General features: G+C 42.3%; 1 protein-coding gene across 2 annotated transcripts in view; it reads left to right on the top strand.

The window, feature by feature from the left end:
• Nucleotides 1–13984, top strand: part of Tmem144 (transmembrane protein 144) — a 44111-nt gene that overhangs the window by 22192 nt on the left and 7935 nt on the right. The window contains exons 6-10 of one of the 2 annotated variants that reach the window (XM_059265519.1): nucleotides 4692–4773; nucleotides 6905–6981; nucleotides 9517–9635; nucleotides 11766–11885; nucleotides 13130–13227. In XM_059265519.1, the coding sequence (XP_059121502.1) occupies nucleotides 4692–4773; nucleotides 6905–6981; nucleotides 9517–9635; nucleotides 11766–11885; nucleotides 13130–13227 (496 nt within the window). Of the gene's footprint in view, nucleotides 1–4691; nucleotides 4774–6904; nucleotides 6982–9516; nucleotides 9636–11765; nucleotides 11886–12841; nucleotides 13039–13129; nucleotides 13228–13984 lie in introns of those variants that run through there. The other variant, XM_059265520.1, reaches the window with a different exon arrangement.

Below are 13984 nucleotides of genomic sequence, written 5' to 3'. Positions count from 1 at the left end.
AGAACAGTATATTTCCCTTCCTCCAGTAATGGTGTTTTTCCCCAACCACATTCCGGAACAATCTCTTTGTCATTGAAATGTTGCCTTAGAGGGTAGTCCCTAGGCAATTGGGGGCGAATAGCAAAGCTTATTCTAAAACTGTAAATTCTTGACACATTTGGCTAGAGGCAGTTTTATGGGTCTTCTACGGTTCACGTGGAATTCTAGCTTACAGTAGTTCTAAGATAATTTCTGCACATTGTAAAATTCTAATTTAGCAAGTCTAGTTTTAACTTAATGGTAATAATTTAAGGTTGGTCTATCCAGTACATTAAGCACACTCCAAATTTCTTCTTTAGAAAAACAAAATTTTCCCTAAAATTACAAATCAGTTCCTCACATGCTGCCATTTCTACCCATATGACCTTGGACAGATCTTTTCTCCAAGTCCTTGGTTTCTTTATCTGGAAAGAGGGGGTAATGCCAGTGGCAATCTTGAAGATAATTTGAAAAATAAATGTTTGAAAAGCTTTGTATATCTAGACACATGGTTTTGGCTCCACATGGAAAGATTATGATAAATCAGCCCTATGCGGAAGCTGTACAGGGTGATCAAAGAATGTGGAGGAGCAAAGCCATCTACCACAGGGAACAGAAGAGAAAGACAGAGAACCCCAATAAGCCCCATTGAAGGCATGCCTCTAACCACCCAACTTCTAGTTAAGCCCCGCCTCTTAAAGGCTGATTGCTTCCCCATAGCAAGTAGATCAGTCACCAAAAACCTTTAGCACAGCCTTTTGGGGACACTTAGGACCCAAATGCCTGTACTATCACATTCACACATAGTTGCCCCTTGGGACATTTGTTGGTGGCTCAATCAATGTTAAATTAGGTGGTGCACTGAAGGAATTTTGCAGCTCTGTTAAGAACTGGATCCGCAGCCAGGGAATGCAGGGATCTCTTCCTACGAGGCAGTCAGGCCCCATCTGTACTGCTCTCCTGGGTGGAACTGCAGGAATATTTTATTTAATTAGTTTAACTGAATAGCTTTAATTGGTTCATTTTGAAGGGCATTGATGAATGAATTTAGAGCTCTTGGTAGTGTGAAAAAAAATGAAATATGGTTCTATTGATTACAGATGTGGCTTTGTTTTCTGTGTGTGTGTATGTATGCATGTGTGTCTCTCTGTCTGTGTGGATATATGTGCCTGTGTGTATCTGTGTGCTGCCTGTGTGTGTGTGGGGGGGGGGTGTCTGTGTGTGTGTGCCCACACACATATTCATGTATGAATTTGGGTGCACAGGTGTCATGGCACATGGATGGAGGTCAGAGGACAACCTCAGATACTGGTGCTTGGCTTGTAACATCCGAGGAAATGCTGAAGGAAGACCCCAGACTCAAATAGTATGTAGGAACAAAGAGCGTTTATTATACCACATGCATGTGGGGTCGTTCACCTGTACAAAATAATGAAGACCTCTAGAGGGACACACAAGATCTTCTTATGTACAGCTAAGGGGAGTTTCAGGGTCAGTTATCTAATTGGTTAGTATAAGTCTAATTAGTATATGTCTAATCGTTTTTGGACACATCTGCACAAGCTTGGACGTTACTCAGAAGGGTCTGTTGGGTTTGTCCTTGAGATACTGTGAGGCTGACTTAGACCCTCTGTGTTTATTCTCTCCCTGGACCCTGGATGTAAGGGCCTTGTTGGAAAAGACAGCTGTTTGTCCTTCTCAGAGAATTGGAGCCTAAATTCAGTTGTGAAGGTGGGAGCCTTTAACCCCTTCAGACTTCCATCTTTTTTTTTTGAGAGAGGCCTCAGGGCTGCTGCATACACCAGGCTAACTGGCCTGCAGCATGCCAGGCACTCTCCTGCCCCAGTCTTCCATCTTTCTGTGGGAGCATTAGGAATACATACTGTCTCCTTGCATGTGTTTGCTTCCATGTAAGGTCTGAGGACTCAAACTCAGGCACTCATTCTTGCACAGCACACACTTTTACCCACTGAACCATCTCTCCAGCCCAAATGCTGCTGTGCTTTCTATCATTTTGGTCTTCTGTACAGTCCAGTCTTTAAAGGATGAGTAAGATGATGGCTAGTTTCACATTTTCCCTGTATAACATATAACAGTTTGCTTATACAACTGAGGCCACTCTAGGGCTTTTAAACAGCAGAGGATTTGCTTGCTTGTTTGCTTGCTTCTTGCTTGTTTGCTTGCTTCTTGCTTGCTAGCTTGCTTGCTTCTTGCTTGCTTGCCTGTGTAAGGCCTCACCAGGTAGTCCAGGATGGCTTTGAACTTGCTATCTTCTCTCCTCAGCTTCCTGACAGATTTCCTTTTCTATTAGAAAAATAAAATGATGTGTCGTGGATTATCCAAGAATCTGCCCCTTCTGACTCCTTTCACCTTCTCTCTCTGGAGCGTTTGTCTCCCACCCACCTCCCCCCATCCCCACCTCAGTCACTATTCTGCATTGTTGGGAAGTCCAGGTCTTTGTTTCCAGTTTTGCCTTTCATAGGGCTGCCATCCTCTTGTCTAACTAGGGACCAGGCTGGACAGCCCTACAAAAAAACGCCACAGGTACCTCCTGTTCCATCTGTGTGAGATGACATATTGAAGGCAGGGATTCTAACTAACAACTGTAGCCACTTTTAATTTCCACCTTTCCAATACACAATGTGTGCTGTATTTAATCTCATAAAATCCATTCTATCATTTTGTTTTGGGACAAGGTCTCGCTATGTAGCTCATGTTGCCCTAGAACTCAGAGTGCAGGCTGACCTGGAATTTGTGGTCCTCTTCTGTTGGTCTCCCAAGTTCGAGGATCACAGGCATGCAGTACCAGGCCTGACTGCCAGAAGAGTCCTGAGTGTGTTTTCCAGCCCCAAGTTCTTCACCACGCATGTGTTGCTATGGAATTGTAACAGTTTCATTCCAAGTTTCCCGATGCTTCATCCTTCCCTTAGCCTATAGTACTTATGGTACAGTACAGAATACCTGTTCACAGGTGAAAAGCCAGGTCTCATGGAGGTTAAGTCACTGGTTGCAGTGTTATTCTTTTTAAGGGAAAAAAAATACGCCTGTAGCTTTCTAGTATCCAACATTTTGTGTTACTAGAAAAATATATGAGTTTACACAAGAGTTGAGGATTTTCATTTCTAAAAGAAAATGTAATTGCAACATCTAATATTAGCCTTACAGATTAAAAGCAGACACTCGCATACACATTTAACTTATTTATGCATATGCATGTAATTAGGTTTGATACAGTCATTCTTATACTGTCACATTTTTTAAGAACTCTTAAGATAACACAACATGTGATTCCAATCTTCTGTTGAAGTCTCTAGAAAAAGAAATTGTCTGGAATGAGGTACATGGTCTGGCCCATGCAGCGCTGAGTCTTGGGACTATGAAATCTAGCGGGTGATCCAGTGAGGACCAGCCTGGGAGTTGTTTACCTCCAGCTCTTCTTTCATCTGGCCAAGAAGAGCAGAGTATGAGTTGTGTGTGCAGCTAGAAACATTTTAAAAGGAAGAGCCAAGATGTGAAACATCAGGGAGGGAAGATAGTAGCTTCAGTCAGACAGTTCCCCAGGGAAGAACACACCAATTGGTTATTCAATACCAAATGTCATCCCTGAAAATGTACATACAAAGAACATTATACAGACCACGCAGGTTGTAATTAGGAGATATATAGATAGATAGATACATAGATATGTATATACACACACACACACATTTTGATGACTAAATCAGCATACATTGCTCACTGTTCTGAACCCAGATACCCTGTTTAGACCTAAAATACACTCTGAGAGCTTCCTATTTTAACTTTTGAACATGGAAATGCATTAAAAATATTTTTAAATGAATATCCAAAGTATTTCAAAGTTGTCCATTTTCTTAATGCATTTGCATAGTTCAACCAAAAGTAAGTGAGGCATTTGCTATAGAGACGCTGGTCATAGGTAGACAGTGCTGTAAGAGTGGGAAAATGTTACTAGACATAAGCATACATGTTTTTATCTCTTAAAACTACATCCTGGGGTTCTTTCCATATCAGAACTTTGAGACCATTCTTACTGTGGCTACATAGTAGTCCATCATTCAGCTTTCCACGTGGCATCACCTGAGTGTTGTTGCTCCTATTTTGGGGAGCTGGGGTCAGTACTAGTAAGGAAAAGTAAAGTACTTATGGTTTAGATGATACTCCAGAAAGAGTGTACTTCGCCACAATGTCACTGTCATATAGAAGTGGCCATCCCTTACAGTTGTCCAACTAAGGATATTGTTCCATTTTTTTGGAGTGTATCATTATAATAGATGATGAATATATCAGGGTCATGTTCACTTTTAATTTCACACAGTATGATATCAAAGTTAAGCTGGAATCATTAAAAAAGATGAGACCATTGACTAAACCAGGGAAATCAGGACAAAGATCCAATTTAGAGGAAATCTCATGTGGTTGTTCTCTACCCTGCTAACTAAAGGACACCAAAGAAAATGGGGCTCTGAAGAGACAGCAAGACCCTCTACAGGGTGTGTGCAGAAGTAATTCTATTATCAGGACTCAACTGAAGTTTTGTTTTCTCTTAAAAACTAGTCAGCTTGATGCAAGTGGGGTGTGTGTGTGTGTGTGTGTGTGTGTGTGTGTGTGTGTGTGTGTCCTGGTAAATCTCACTGGAATGTATTTTCCTTCAGTGCTCTCACCTTTTTGTTCATCAAAAGTGAGCTTCCGAATAATCCATGCAACGTGGACAACACGCCACTGATAATAGAACCTGTGAGTATTGTGTGGGATGATTCGATTTGAAACCTAAGATTTAGATGTGTCTTAGCTAGGGTCTCGATTGCTATGAAGTGACTCCATGACCACAGCAACTCTCATAAGGAAAACATTTAACTGGGGCTGGCTTATAGTTCAGAGGCTTAGTCTGTTATCGTGGTGAGAAGCTTGGCAGCACACAGGCAGACATGGTACCAGAAAGGTAGCTAGGAGCTCTATATCCAGATCAGTAGGCAATAGAAAGAGAGAGAGAGACACTGGGCCTGGCCTGAGCTTCTGAAACCCCACATCCCAACCCCCAGTGACACACTTCCCCCTACAAGGCCACACCTCCTAATAGTGCCACTCCCTATGAGCCTATGGGGGCCATTTTCATTCAAACCACCACAGGATGTAAGAACAAAACATAACTCTGACATACATGTGAGAAGGTGATATTTTTCATGGCTATAAAAATAGTTCAGCATATTTATCAGAAATGGGTCAGGTTTCCATGGTGACACTTCTTCAAGCATGAGGCTGACTTTTTTGACAACAGATCCCTACAAGGTGTACGAATGCAACTTTTCGTTGATGATACATTCGGGGTTTGTACAGCCCTGTGGAGAGATGAGAGAGTAACTTGGAAAAAGGAAGCAGGAGGCTGAGGAGTAGACAGAAGGAAGGAATGGGCAGAGGGAGCTAATGATGGTCAATGAGATCATGTGCCGGTAGGAAATGGACTTGATTTTCTTTCCATTTCTGGTTTTATCTTTATCATGTTTTGCTTAACCACAATGACAGAAAATACACAAGGAGGCACTGTTTTGACCATGAATAATACAAGCTGGTCTGGAATAGCCAGTCAGTGTTAAACAGGGCCAACCTTAAGGAGACGTGGCATGGCCCAGATGACCAGGGTCCCACTCTAAAGTTTACATGAGGTATCGTCCATGTTGCCAGAAAGCCAGTGCCAGCCCTTCAGTTTGAGCCATCCTCTCTATCTGCTCTGGAGCCTGGCTGCTTGCCACCCTCTGAGCCCACACCCACAGCCTACAGGCTTTGCCTCCCTGGCAGCTTCACCTCTGTGCTAGTACTTCTCCCCTCCCCTTGCCTTCTTCCCCTACCCAAACCTCTATCAACCAAGATGGCTGATGCCTTCATTACATTGACCTAAAAACGGAGACGAGGATGTTAGTTCCCGGGCATCTTTAAGCACTGTGTACTTCAAGAAAAGATGAGTTGGCCCCGAGAGGATGCTCTTGTGTTCCTCACCTGATCCAGGGATCTAGACGCCTCCCAGCTAACCATGCTTTGAATAATGGAACAAAGTAAATAAGAAAGAAAGAAGAAAGAAAGAAAGAAAGAAAGAAAGAAAGAAAGAAAGAAAGAAAGAAGAAAGAAAGGAAAAAGAAGAAAGAAAGAAAGAAAGAAAGAAAGAAAGAAAGAAAGAAAGAAAGAAAGAAAGAAAAAGAAAGAAAAGAAAGAAAGAGAAAAAGAAAAGAAACAAACACAACTTTGAGAAGAGACACATGGTAGACCTACTAGATCTTCTAGGTTAGGTCAAGGGGAACAAACAGCTGAGATTAAAGATATGTGAGCATCAGGATGGATGATGATGCAGGGGCAAGCCTGAGCTCCACAGCACCAACTGAGGAAAACCTAACTCAGCCAGGACAGTGAATTCAAATTGATAAATTTTCTTCAAATCTGCTCACAGGTTTTCCTCAACTTAAGTATTAGCCTAAACTTGAAATATGCCTGGAAGTATTTTAATTCAGTAAAACACAAAATTAAAATAGTGTTATTAAGTGGAAAAGAGACATAAAATGCTTATTGATTGTATGCATTCTACTGTAGAAAGTCTGAGTTCTTCTTGGTTCTGATTTCTTTACAGTTTATTAAAATACACTAATGAACCATGAGAGCTAAGTTTATCAAATAGCTACACATTAATCTGTAAAAAATTTAAGTGGAAAACTGGAGGGGTGGAGTCAGAAGAGCAGCTTTGAACTCCCAGAGCTCATGGGTGACTTGTGCATGTGTTAAGGTGTGTTTGAGAGGGGAGGAAAGCCTGGACATCCTTGTGTGACACTGCAATTGTCTGCTGAAGGTCCTTGTATACAGATCTTTCTTATGACTTCCACAGGTGATCAACACAGCCGAAGACCCCTGTGCCAATTCCCCCTGGGTCGATAGACTTTCCACCACGTACCACCGCATTGTGTAAGGCGAGACAGCTTCTCTCTCTATTGTTGCGTTTCACATTTGACTAAAACAGAGGGTCTAGAGAGATGTGGTGAAGGTCATCTGATCCCAGGAAGAAAATGATAAAAACTCAGGTCTACCTCCTGGGGGCAGGGGTTGCTCTTTGCACTGAGTCTTAGGTGTAGAAGTTGGTCATTGAGCTCAGATGCCTTGAGAAATACCAAACCACTGTAGTGCATCTGACCAGTTAGCCAGGGACAGCAACAACCTTATTCTGTAGGACTTAAGCACCGAAAGTGAAGAGGTTGCGTAATAACCACGTTGTGTCACAAGCTAATCAAGCAGTGCTCTCCGTTTCCTGTGATCAGCCCAGGACTGCCACACTCCTTTCATGTGTGACAGTTTGATGATCCCAGGTGTCCATTATCAAATATAATAGCATATTCTGTGCCCATGTAAGTCCTACCCCCGTGTCTCCCTCACAAGCACTTCCAGGGATGCCTTAACAGCAGCCTGTCTCACTTTAGGGTATGGGGTTATAGTGGTTTGGTTTTTTCATTTGTTTTTTTCTGGGAGGGCTGAATTATTGAAAACATGTTGCAGTATGCAGTTTTCCTTTTACAAATCATGCCTGTTTGAGCTTTGTGGACCCGGGACCATGAAGGGGTTACTTGCTTTGTTTTGTTCAGGCTAGCCAAACACTCTATCACTGAGCTGTACAGTCCCAACCTAAAGGCAGCAGATATGCTGTCTTCACAGTGCAAAAGAGCCATGGAGTAATGTTGGACTAAATTAAATGAATGAAAAATAAAAATTAATTAAGCTGTGCAAGAAAAATATATTGCCATTTTTACATTCATAAGGAAAGTTTCCCTTTTTTTGGTTTTGTTTTGTTTTTGTTTTTGTTTTTCGAGACAGAGTTTCTCTGTGTAGCTTTGTGCCTTTCCTGGAACTGGCTTTGGAGACCAGGCTGGCCTCGAACTCACAGAGATCCGCCTGCCTCTGCCTCCTGAGTGCTGGGATTAAGGGTGTATGACACCACTGCCCAGCCCTTTTTTTTTTTAAAGGAAATTGTTTCATAAATATATATTTTTTTAATATTTTCATGGATTTTCTCCACAAAGCATGTCTTCCATTAGGGGAATATTTGTAAAAGGGAAGATGTTTAAGGTTGGGGTTGTAGCTCAAAGGATGTAGCATAAAGCACTCGGCTAGCATGTAAGAGGCCCAGGGATCCATCCCAAGCACCACCTAAAAAGAAATTCTAACTATCTTTTACCTAGTTATGTGCTATGGATGATTAATTGATAAAGTGCTGATTGGCCAGTAGCCAGGCAGGAAGTATAGGCGGGACAAGGAGAGAGGAGAATTCAGGGAAATGGAAGGCTGAGGCAGAGAGATGCTGCCAGCCGCCACCATGAGAAGATGTTAAGATACCAGTAAGCCACGAGCGAAGTGGCAACTTATAGATGAATAGAATCGGGTTAATTTAAGATATAAGAACAGTTAGCAAGAAGCTTGCTACAGCCATACAGTTTATAAGTACTATAAGTCTCTGTGTGTTTACTTGGTTGGGTCTGAGCAGCTGCAGGACTGGAAGGTGAGAGAGATTTGTCCTGACCATGGGCCAGGCAGGACCAGGAAAACTCTAGCTACAGTTATGTGTTTGGGCCACTCTGGAGCCACGGAGTCTTGTCCTCATTCAAGTCAGGGATCGTCAGTGTATGTGGAATGTATTGTCAACGTGTACAGAGAGCTCTGGACTCTCATGTCCTTACTAAAATTGACAAAGAATTTGTGTTTAGGCTTAGGGGAGTTTTATTTATTTAATTATTTTTTTTCTCTCTGCGATTACAGGGTTGTGCCATCATGCCTTGAAGGCAGGGGTCTTGCCTAAAACTGCCTCCCTGTGTGAAGATAGACTGTCCTACAATATCAATCTTCTCCCTTACGTCCAGATCCCTGGAAATGTCCATTCCCATTCCATGCATGCAGTGTTCAAGGCCAAGGAGTTGGCATTGTTAGAAATGAAACATTTTTTCTTCTAACAATTTTTTTACCAAAAATATTCAGATTCTTAGGCCCCATTAACACTTCTTGACAAAGCCATGATCAAGTCTCTCTCTGTAATCATTCTAAACAAAAACGCATTTGTTCTTAGTCTGTCATGGCTCCATGATGGATCCTAGAGCATGTCTTTGAGAGAAACTTGAGAACCCTAATGTTTGTCCACAAATACCTCCTACATTAGTTTTATTTGAATGACATAGGAACCAATAGCAGCAATACTCTCAGCTGGTGTGTGATGACATTTGTAGTAATAGTTCCTCCTCCCTCTGCCTGTCATGTTCTTCCACCAAGACCCTGTAGACGGCTGAGGCTCCGCTCCTGTCTTCACGACTCTGCCGGTCACAGGGCTCCAGACGGAGGGCCAGCCTCTGCACAACTGCTTAAAATCCTCACATGGAAGAAAGCCGTCCTTGCGGTTCCAGTAGTGTGTTGAAAATGTTGCCTCTCGCCTAGATTCGCAGTGCTTTCTTTTGGTTTTGTCAGGGGCTGCAGCCTTGCCGTGATATCCGGAATACTCTACGGATCTACGTTTGTGCCAATCATCTACATCAAGGACCACGGCAAAAGAAACGACAGCGAGTACGCGGGCGCCAGTCAGTACGGTAAGTGAAGCTAGGAAAAGAGCTACGATCAAGTCAGTCATGCTGGGTGCGTTTGTCTTCTCATTTGTAAGTGGTGAATTAGAAGGCACCAGGAATCAAGGTGGCAATGGACACCGGAATGTTTTCCTGGGCTCCGGAACATACAAATGAAATCAACTGCAGTCAGGGTTCATGTCCACTGCCTGGATCTTAGCACCAGGTTCCCAGCTTTCCACTAAGATTCAGAGACTGTGAAGAGTCCTTTATGTCCAATATCATGACCTCTGGGAAGATATGTACTCTATGCTTTAAAAAAGCTGAAGTGTAGTACACAGCATTCTTAAACCAAGTAAATGTCAAAGCATAAGCCTATTTGGTCAGAGGATATTCTTTTTTAAGCACAAAGTGGTCCATTGAAAGAGTCAACATAATGCCTCCAGTTCTAAAACTAGCATCTCAGAAACCACATTCTACGCAACGACCCTGGGAAAGCTGAATGGGAGATAAACAAGGATCTACTGTAGGGGTCTTGGAACTCCATGGAAGGACAACATACATAAGGAAGCCAGATGAATAAAATAAAATTCCGGGTTACGTCATGTGGAAAATCAATGGGAATTTTAGCCAGATAAGGAAGAAGTTTGAAACACAAAACTCCTAAGAAGCAGGGAAGTCACACGCTGAAGGCCAGTTGAGTCCCCACAGGGAGAACTTGGGTTGTTGCTGAGGGCTGAACTTAACTGACAATCTCCGGGCTGTCGTAACCCATTGTACTTAGCTCCATGTGTGGTACCCTCTACTGACCTCCTTTATTTCAAAGTTTTACATAAATTCTTGTTTTAGATTTCCTTTTTTTTCTTTTCAAAAGATAATAACTGAAGTAAAACTTAACCACAGGAAGGAGAAGAAATAAATAAACAGAGCCAGAGGGAATTTGACATCATTGTAGAACACTTGTATACTTGCTTATGATAAGCATGAATTTGGCTCTCGGAATTCTCTTAGCCACAGAGGAAATCAGTTCAGCCCCAGAAGTCAGTGAGCACAGATAAAAACAATTGGCTGTTCAGGAATAAAGCCCCTCCTGGTCCCGGGACATAATGAACAATGTCCTCAACTGTCTCTTTATATAAATAGACAATGAGTTTTTAGGTATTCTTATAACTCTAGCTGTATAGATGCAGTCTCACAGGAGCGTACTTTATTCCAGTTTGTTAAAAAGTAATCCTCAGTGGGCATTGCTGTATTTTATTTAACAACACGTATGTATCATGTGCTCTTTTATAAAGACTTTTGCAGATAGTAATTGGATAGCCCTCACCTCTTTTTGTGGATAGATGGATGGATTTCATTTCTACGACCTACAATATGATTTCAGGTTTAGAAGAAGAGACAGACCTGCAGTTCAGGTTTTCATCCAAAAACACACACCACTCATCCTTGTCAAAACTATAGATGACAGGAGCATTGACCCCAAGGTAGACTTCCTAGCCAAGCTCCTGCAGTGCACCCATCTGTGTGGCTCAGTGCCATCTGCTCAGGCTGTCGGTGATATGAGGGTTTCCCAAGACGGGCCACCATTATGTGCCATTATCCATCCAGCCTTGGAGCTGGTTTTTTGTAAATGGTTAGACAAAGCTGCCTTTGGAATAACTTCCAAAGCTTTATGACCTCCCGTACAGCTGTCATCTGCAACAGAACTGCTGATCTCTGGGTGGATCAACAGACCATGTAGTTTGGCCACATGCAAGTGCCCATTTTTATTCACATTCTCCCCTCCAATATACATCAAGATTCGCTACAGTTGTTTACAGTCCATAGTAGAGATAGGACTGACTGTGTATTCCTTCCTAAAGGGCAACTTCACATCATAGTCAGACAATAGTCACCGTTTCTTACTGAGATTTCCAGGGCTACTATGAAAACTAGCCTGATAGATTTCACTGTAGTTAACTTATTCAGTATTTCTAGATTTTAAATCTCTTTATTAAAATTCTATACGAACAGCATATGGAGAATGAGGATGATTAAATATAATTAATGGTCCTGTACACTCAAGGTTAGTTTCTGTGAGTATGTTTTATGTTACAGAAATTAAGGTCTATTGAGGTGGCTGGAATGATATTTGCATTTCATCATCTGTGTTTTCAGATTTAGACTACGTGTTTGCGTACTCCAGTGGCATCTTTCTTACAAGTACAATCTACTTTGTGGCCTACTGTGTAGCCATGAAAAATAAGCCAAGGCTATATCCAGAGGCAGTCTTACCAGGTAAGAAAGAATATTAACTACACAAAATCTTATTACTCTTTGAAAGTGCCAGCCTCCACTCATGAACTTGAATAATCACTAGAGGGGGAGAGAAAAAGAGAGAGGGGGGAAGGAAGGGGACTGATGGAGGGAGGGGAGAGAGAGAGGAGGGAAGGAAAGGGAGGGAGGGACGGAGAGAGAAAGAGAGGGGAAAGGAAGTAGAGGGAGGAAGGGATGGAGAGAGAGAGAGAGAGAGAGAGAGAGAGAGAGAGAGAGAGAGAGAGAGAGAGGAGTGTTCTCTTAAGGGCTTTGGTCCAGTCCACCATAAAATATGAAGTATTAAAAAACACCAAGAAACTGTATCCAAAATGTTGATCATCAATACAGAACCTAACACTGCCAAACAATGAATTTTGACGTTTCCTGTGTTAAAAGCTCTTCTGTCAGGGTCATCAGTCTTCACTATTTTTTTTCCTACCATTTTAAGATTTATATAACAACTCAGAACCCCCTGCTCCTATTTAAATATATATATATATATATATATATATATATATATATATATATATATATATGTATATATATATATATATATATCAACAGATAAGAGTCTGCAGTCACTTAGAAAAAAATAGTTTATCCAAAAGTTACAGGGCGGGGTCAGGGAAGGTGCCTGGAGGGCTATAGAAAGTGTATTTGGGGTCATGACCCTTTAGTCATTGTTGAGATAATAGTTTCTCACTGAAGAGTTCGGCATAATTCAATTTGGAACATATAGCCACAAGTAAACATTTTTACATAAAATAAAACATGCCTGACTTGATTATTTCGAATGTCAAATTGATAGACAATGGTGTAGGGTATTTATTAAACACTCGGCTAAAGCATTGTGAGTTATGTAGCTGGGTTTTTTTTCTTAAGGATCGGGATTCTCTCTTCCCCCCACCTCCAGTACCATTCTCAACTTCAATTTGCAGATGTGCCAGATCCAGTACTTGCTAAGCCCCTCTCCCCTACCCTGTCCCTATGGAATGAAGCTCCTCCTTCATTCAATAAAGGGAATGACCAGTCCTCATCCTCACAGACACAGAGGAATCCTTGGGTTTCCAAAGAGACCACAGAGCACAGCTCAAACGCCCATAGGGGCCAACATCGTTAATAAGAATGCTTTTATCGGTGCGCTTACACCTTCCGTGGTGTGGAAGGCATGGTGCTCAGCAGAGGACCGCACCCCTCCCTCCCATGTACACTCCCGTGTGTTCCAGGCTTCCTGTCCGGGGTGCTGTGGGCCATCGCCACCTGCTGCTGGTTCATAGCCAACCACTCGCTGAGCGCCGTGATCAGCTTCCCAGTCATCACTGCTGTAAGTGGCCGACCTCCTGTGTTGTTTTTACAGTAAAACTGGACAAGCGCCCACTCTCCGGTCTCCATGCTCTTGATTGCGGTGGAGTGAATGTTTATAACCTCTTTTTAGCAGGTTTGCCAATGCTGCATCTTTGTATGTCCCTGCAATTTTTCGTTTGGTCATTTTTACCTACTGTCTTCCGGTCTTCTGGGATACACTATGGTTTTCTTTTTCTTTTTTCTTTTTTTTTTTTTCTTTTTTTTTTTTTTTTTTTTTGGTTTTTCGAGACAGGGTTTCTCTGTGTAGCTTTGCCCCTTTCCTGGAACTCGCTCTGTAGTCCGGACTGGCCTCCAACTCACAGAGATCCGCCTGCCTCTGCCTCCCGAGTGCTGGGATTAAAAGCTTGTGCCACCACTGCCCCGCATACTATGGTTTTCTATTCATGACTCTTTCAGTCTTCTTTGTATAATGGTATATAAATATGATGTGGCGCTAACAGTACTTCAGACTCCTTGAGAAGGTGTTAAGGAAGTTTCCCTAGGTTAAGGAAGTTTCCAGAAATGATGATGCCACTAATCGTGGGAACTGCTGTTTGCTTCAGCGGGTTTTTAAGGCTCATTTGTGTGAAACAGAGCTAACAGCCAAAACCACAATGCTTATTTTGACGGAGCCTAAGGGATGCTACAACCATCCCCATTTTGAGGATGAGGAAAAAAGGCTGACTGAATCAATTCAGCCAGCTCATCATCACCTTGAACAGTCTCCAGCCTGTTGT

Source organism: Peromyscus eremicus, chromosome 6 (genome assembly GCF_949786415.1).
Source record: "Peromyscus eremicus chromosome 6, PerEre_H2_v1, whole genome shotgun sequence".
NCBI lineage: Eukaryota > Metazoa > Chordata > Mammalia > Rodentia > Cricetidae > Peromyscus > Peromyscus eremicus.
The sequence above is the reverse complement of the archived record's forward strand: the minus strand, read 5'-3'. Positions and strand labels throughout refer to the sequence as shown.